General features: G+C 35.6%; 1 protein-coding gene across 2 annotated transcripts; it reads left to right on the top strand.

Annotated features, from left to right (window-relative positions):
- Positions 1-3,188: 3,188 nt before the first annotated feature.
- LOC127853156 (60S ribosomal protein L10a-like) lies at positions 3,189-6,428 on the top strand. Of its 2 annotated transcripts, XM_052387406.1 has the most exons (5): positions 3,189-3,346; positions 3,624-3,788; positions 5,021-5,169; positions 5,709-5,881; positions 6,183-6,428. In XM_052387406.1, exons 1-5 carry the CDS (start codon positions 3,342-3,344, stop codon positions 6,351-6,353), a joined length of 663 nt encoding a protein of 220 aa, XP_052243366.1. In that variant the 5' UTR covers positions 3,189-3,341; the 3' UTR covers positions 6,354-6,428. The 2 variants fall into 2 exon arrangements, with proteins under 2 accessions (XP_052243366.1, XP_052243367.1); XM_052387407.1 differs by lacking the exons at positions 3,189-3,346; positions 3,624-3,788 and adding an exon at positions 3,849-4,058.
- The last annotated feature ends 542 nt before the right edge of the window (positions 6,429-6,970 follow it).

Here is a 6,970-nt window from a genome sequence, read left to right as displayed (position 1 = left end):
TTGTCGACACATTTTTTCAAGTCGGTACTATATAAAACAAACAAATGATATGTATATAAATGAATATAGCTATTTGCCGACACAACCATAAATAACATCGTATATCAACATATAAGACATAATGCTAGCAATAAAATGATTATAACTGTTTTAACTCCCTATATACAGTAGTAAAAGAGACGAAATTGATAAATATACTTACAGAAACGCATAATAGGTGAAAATAACTATGCAATATACGTATTGAGTTTTATCTTCGATAAATAAATTAAATAAATAAATAATAAAAAAGCAACAGAAAGCAGCACAGCAAAAGCAATCTTATTTGAAAGTGGACCTAGAATTGATCCTAGATGATTTCCTTTGTATAAAATCAAACATTTACTATATACTATTATATATAGTATATATTATATATATATAATATATATATTTTTAATCTGGCCATATACAGTTTACATAAAAGACACCATTGCTAGATATGTCGACCACCTACTAAACGCACATGATCAGAATGGGATTTCAGCAAGTGTGTCAGCAATAAGTCAGACACATATCAGACGGTCAGTTTAATTATACCGTGGTTGTTTATTTAATTATTAAATGTGTTTGTATATTCAATTAAATATATAAGTATTGATAACTATTAAATTTTACATCTGATGATATAATGTTAAATTTATTTAAATTTAAATTCGTAGTGTATAATTCGGGGCCAGGTTTGGAGCTCATGAAAACCGGCTTTAACCCCCGTTGATTACATTAACATTCCAATAGGATACCCCCATGTCATTCATTTTGTGAGTTTTTATGTACGACATACATGTCTATAGCATATGTTTTGGTGCGTCTCGCTGTTTTCCAGTGTGTTCTTTCGCATAAATTAAGGACCAAGTTTTTCGCAACCCCGGCCAAAAGAAAACAAGGCGTGGCCATTGTGTGGCGTAGTCTGTTGGCAATACCCAGACGAGACTGACTGGTTTCGTGTTATTCATATGAATATTCAGAATTTAAATGAAAAACGGTAAATGAAACTATGAATACCTTAGTCGTCGCCTACTGAAATCGCTCGAAGCGTATATTGACAGGAGTTGAATCGAGTATTTGACCCTTACTGTAGTAAATTCGATTTTAAGCAAAAACTAATAATCTGATTTTATTTGTATATACGTTATATTGTTGCTTATAAATTCCTCTTTCAGCGTGTGTAACACAAAAACTAAACATTTTATGTTTTACCCCCGCGCGTTTAACCGTGTCATAACTTAATTAGTCACGTGACCGGTAGCTATCGATCAGCGTACATCGAAGCGCCGAGGTTATACATTTTGATATACCCACTAACGTCTTTTTTTGATTATACTTCCATTTCTCGACCGATTTTGACAAATTATATATCACTAGAAAGCCTACGTTGAAGTTTTTCTTCTGATTTGGGCAGCCCGGCGAGTTATAATTTTAACTTTCGCAAATATCATGCCGTTTTAGAATCTAGATTTACGGTTAACATGTTCGTACTTTATACCGATTTGTAGCGTTTATATTTGGAGTTCAGTTTTTAAAACGACATCTTGCTTAGGAGAATAGAATTCGGTATACGATAGAAAAAAGGGTTTACAAATGAAAGTAAATAAGGAATGAAGGCGTACGAAAGTAGCGCGCGATCCTAACGCTCCGAACGTTTGGAGTTTTATAATCTAGGTTGACATGTTCGTACTTTATACCGATTTGTAGCGTTTATATTTGGAGTTCAGATTTAAAAATTACATCTTGCTAAGGAGAATAGAATTCTGTACACGATAGAAAAAATAGTTTAAAAATGAAAGTAATAAAGGAATGAAGACGGAAGAAAGTAGTGCGCGGTCTTAACACACCGAACTGATGCTACTGTCTTGGTGCTTATGCTTTTGTTTAGATACCGGCCATTTTATTTTCTTTGACATGATTTTTATATTTTTATGGAATAAATTGAAATAATTTGTTCTAGAAACATATCAATTAAGCTAATTATTATTGAAGCTTTATAAATTAACGATTACAGCTATTGTTTATAACACAGACAGGGTGTTAATTTTACGATGAAACACCGTATATAGCGGACCCTCTTGATATTTTTCGGCTATGAATACTTCAAATAAAATGGGTGTCAAAACATTTAATCGTTTGATGTTTATTTTCAAAAATGTTTTTATGCTCCCCAAAATTTTTGGGGGATCATATAGTCGCCACTTCGTCTGTCCGTGCGTGTGTCCGCGTGTCCGTCCGTGCACACTTTTTGTCCGGGCTATTTATCAGCAACTAATGACCGGAATTCACTGAAACTGTATGGGGAGCTTCACCAAGAGGAGATTTGCATATTATCAGCCGGTTCTGGTCGGATGATTTTTCACAGAGTTATGGCCCTTTGAAATTTTCTATAAACTGCACATATAGTGCAATTCTTGTCCCCCCAACTACTGACTGGAATTCAATGAAGCTTTATGGGAAGCTTAACTACCTTGAGGAGATGCGCATGTTATTTGTGGGTTCTGGTTAGATGATTTATTTAGAGAGTTATGGTCCTTCAAATTTTTAAGTTGCTAAACCATCCATCGTATTATTTTGTCCAAAGTTATCCAAAGTTATCCCCTCAAGACGTTTCCTTTTATCTGAATATATAGTGCAATATTGTGACAAAAAAACTTTGGGGAGCATCACCCGTCTCCGACGGTTTCTTGTTCTTTACCTTAAATTATCAATAAATTAAAAATATTTAAAGATACTTGAAAATCTAGGCCTTAAAATATCAAGAGAGTCGATAGTTACGGTCACGTGACTCAGTTTCGACAAGATATTTGCCGATACGGTCCCGTTTCATATCCGTCTCATCTAGAGTCCATGTGAAATCGTAATCATATTCTAACAACGTGTAAAAACTACATCGGCATATGTTTATTACTACATATCAAGTGCTTTCGGTGTCTAACTGTCTGAATGTTAAAGGCCAGCTTATTAGAATTTACTCCAAAATATCACTGGTTCCAATTTTGTTTCAAAATTGAGCTACATTTAAATACTCAAATATGAAAACATTTCCCTTAAAGAAGTGTATGCATTACGCGGTATCTTCCAAGTTCTTAGCAGGCATAGTGTTTGTTCTGGACTAAAACGATCGTTAAAAACTTGTTAGTATCTGGATCTGTATATTAGGCAATCATTGTCTAAAATAGGTTATCATTCTCACATTTTTGTGGTTGGTACATCGAATTACTGAAAACCGGTATGTCGACAACAGCCCAGTAAAACAGTTCGGTGGTTTTTAGTCGAAAAACTTCCTTTTCCGTTTTCTCCACTGGCAGAAGATGAGGTGAGAATTTGTAACAAATGAAATCTGTGAAATCTTTAAACTTGAAATGTCTATCAACAGTTTTACACCGTCCATAAATATTGACTAGGACCATTTAGGATTCATTTACATGGCGGTGCTGTTTGTCTCAAACGCAAAACCGATTAAACTTACTTATGGTACTGACTTCTGATGACTTGTGTTAAAATTAAGTTAATTACTTTTGAAAACGGATGTACGTTTATTTTGTTTTAGTTATGTAGCGTCTGTCTAATAACTGCGTTTTCACTATTTACAGTAAGATTTCCAGAGACAACCTCGTGGAGGCCATTGGCCTAGTAATGGCTGGTGCCCGAAATGACAAAGGGGAGCCGCGCAGGAAGTTCACCGAGTCTGTGGAGCTACAGATCTCCCTGAAGAACTACGATCCTCAGAAGGACAAGCGTTTTGCTGGCACTGTCAGGTTTGGCTGCAAACAATATCCACTTTTCTGCCATTCCAAATGCCACGTCTGTTGATGTTTCTATTTAAAATTTTAATTGAGGTGTGTTTAAAATAAAAAATGCTAAATAGACGGGTGTTTGAGAATGGAAGCAAGGCCTGTCTTGCGGACCTCTACCCAGGGTCTTATAAATAATTGGGGAGGTGTGTGGTTGTTACATAATGTACATCCAGCACCGACCACTTGCATTGCAGCCAATGCCTGGCAAAAATATGTACGATGTCTGGAAAGGTAAGTTTTTATTGCTTCTGGTTTTGTTTTTTGTTTTTAACAGTGATTTTTAGCTCTACTCATAATTCGTTGAATGTCGTAACAAACTGCATCGATAAATTTTGAAAGTTATTCAAAACGTTAACCTCTCGCAGAACAACATACTTTACTATTGGTTCTGCGAAAGTTGTCGGACATGTACAAGTTTACGTTCGTTGCACACAAGTTGTTAACGTGATCCAAGATGGCGGACAATTAAAAGAAATAACAAAGGACAAATGACAATCGAATTAACAATGGACGTCATATAATTAGTATGGATTAATGAAAGCGCGTGTCATTCTACGCACAGGCATTTGGCATAAGCTACTACCCCCCCCCCCCCCCCATGACAAAAAAAGTTCTTCGAATTTTTTTTCTTATATATATATATATATATATATATATAACAAGGTATGTGACTTAGACACTTGAATTGCTGATTTCGGCATACCAGCCAATTTCCAATGCTCACTACTCCATCAATTTTCAGCCGATTTGCACAATTCTGGTATCAAACAAAGCAGAAGACTTCATACTAGCTGAATAAATCGGTGCATGTTCTCATAAGTGTACCGTAAACCGGTCATAAAAACAACAACTTTTAACATTTCCAAGAATCGATCTGATTACCTTCAATATGCATCAAGATCCGATTTAATGATCGGGGGTATATTGTTTTTGGCAAGTCTGTCCTAAAAAATTAACCTCGGTCATAACGTTTGCAATATTAATGAAAGCAACTTAATATTAAGCATCCATGTGTATGTTGTGGAGGCTCCGAGCTGCACATTTTGAGTGGCAAAAGGTCAAGGTCATCCTTCAGAGTCAAAGGTCAAAATTGCAAATGTATGGCTTCTAAGCGGCGCAGTAGGGGACATTGTATTTCACAAAGACACCTCTTGTTCCTTATATTATTGCCATGTCTGACCTGGTGTTTACAGACTGATGCACGTTCCCAAGCCCAAGATGAAGATTTGCATCCTCGGAGACCAGGTACACTGTGACCAGGCCAAGGCTAACGACCTGCCATGCATGAATGCGGATGACCTCAAGAAGCTCAACAAGGACAAAAAGCTGGTGAAGAAACTTGGTTAGTACCGCATTGACTAAAAATAGATTAAATTTAATACTTCTGAAGGTGCGGTTATTTTGGTTTTGTCAAAACTTTTTTTTAAGTTTTTGAATTGTGTTCCATTCAAAGCAACTATGTGTTAATAGTTTAATATTTCTATCAAGGGAAATCAAAACCTAAGAAGAAAATCTCATTGTCAGATATTTGGTCATGTAATTGTTTCTACGGACAGTCTGCCCCTATCTCAACTTCTGAATCAAGTAAGCCAGTTGCTTGTCACTGGCATTAGTAAGTGCTCTTGGATTTGGTAAACAGGCTTACCAACAGTAATTCAGAGTTGGTTAATTGTAAGATGTGATATACTGTTGAAAACAGAAAAACGCCCAATTAATAAATGTTCAGTTTTTTGAAAATATTTATGCTTAAATGAATTTTGAGATCCAAATGACAACTATTTTGAATAAAAAGTTTATTTTAACACTGTAGTATGCAATTCTTCAAAGAAAGCTTTGTTATAATTTAACTCAACTCTCATCTTGTGAATGTCTTGTTTGCAGCGAGGAAATACAGTGCATTCTTGGCTTCTGAAACACTGATCAAGCAGATCCCCAAGATCCTGGGTCCCGGCCTCAACAGAGCTGGCAAGTTCCCGGCTCCCATGTCCCACGCTGACTCCATGGTTGGCAAGGTGGAGGAAACAAAAGCCACCATCAAGTTCCAGCTGAAGAAAGTAAGGATCTATGCATATATTTATTTATTGTAAGCAGTAAAAAACAGATGCACAGTTGATTAAGCACAAAGTTTGAATCTTGACTACATTCTCACTTTTACGTGGAAAGTAATTTATGATTAATTTAAATCTTTGGGAACAAAGTTGAGGGTCCCCTTTGGTGTTCTGAAATCTCTCATTTGGTTGCATGATTTTTTCCCCAAGTCTGACATTTAAAAAAATGACAAAAAGTGCAATACATTTATTATATAGTATATCATGTGTTTTATCAGTTAAGATAGCCTATGTTGCTGTATCCCAGGTACTGTGTATGGCCACCTGCGTGGGTCACGTTGCAATGACAGAGGACCAACTGTACCAGAACATCTCCCTTGCCATCAACTTCCTGGTCTCTCTGCTCAAGAAGAACTGGCAGAACGTACGTGCTCTCTACATCAAGAGCACCATGGGCAAGGCTCAGAGAATCTACTAGGCCCCGATTCTTGGTGCTCATCCTTGTCACATTGGACTGAACTTGCTTGTAATGAGAATAAAGTCAACTGTGATACACTGGCTTTGTTTCTTAAATTCTGAAGAAATTAATGATAAAATGATCACCTAAATCACTGGTTATTTTGAGTACAGTAATACTGATTTAAACGCTTTCTGTTCACTGGACACAACAGAAATAATATCAGAAGTAGTTGTGAGATATGTGTCAGATATGTCTGTGAGAATTCACTCAAAATAAGCAAATAGTTATTTCATAATACTGAAGGATCATTTTTTGCTACAAGGAATGATACTCCCATCAACTTTTATTTTTTATTTTTTTACAATTATTAGTTTTTATTGATTAAAATATCACGACTGGTATAAAACATTTATTGAAAAAAGTTGTTAAGTTTTCATATTTTCAGTATATTCGGTAATAAATTTTACTGGGTATGTCTACCAGTTAACTATAAATAACGCCAGTAGATTGATCATCATCACATGGTAAACCCAGGAATGCAAATTTTGCATGTGTAGTGTATATATATATATAATGATTAATCTACTTGCGTTATTTATAGTGTGTATATCGCTATGTCACCTATTTTCGCGATG

This window comes from Dreissena polymorpha, chromosome 12, assembly GCF_020536995.1.
Source record: "Dreissena polymorpha isolate Duluth1 chromosome 12, UMN_Dpol_1.0, whole genome shotgun sequence".
Lineage (NCBI taxonomy): Eukaryota > Metazoa > Mollusca > Bivalvia > Myida > Dreissenidae > Dreissena > Dreissena polymorpha.
Note: the sequence above shows the minus strand (reverse complement) of the source record. Positions and strands in the feature narration are given on the sequence as shown.

Excerpts from the sequence above, each read along its gene's own strand:
- LOC127853156 (XM_052387406.1), top strand. Across the intron at positions 5,170-5,708 it reads AAAGCTGGTGAAGAAACTTG|CGAGGAAATACAGTGCATTC; the intron begins GTTAGTACCGCA and ends TCTTGTTTGCAG. Across the intron at positions 5,882-6,182 it reads TCAAGTTCCAGCTGAAGAAA|GTACTGTGTATGGCCACCTG; the intron begins GTAAGGATCTAT and ends GCTGTATCCCAG.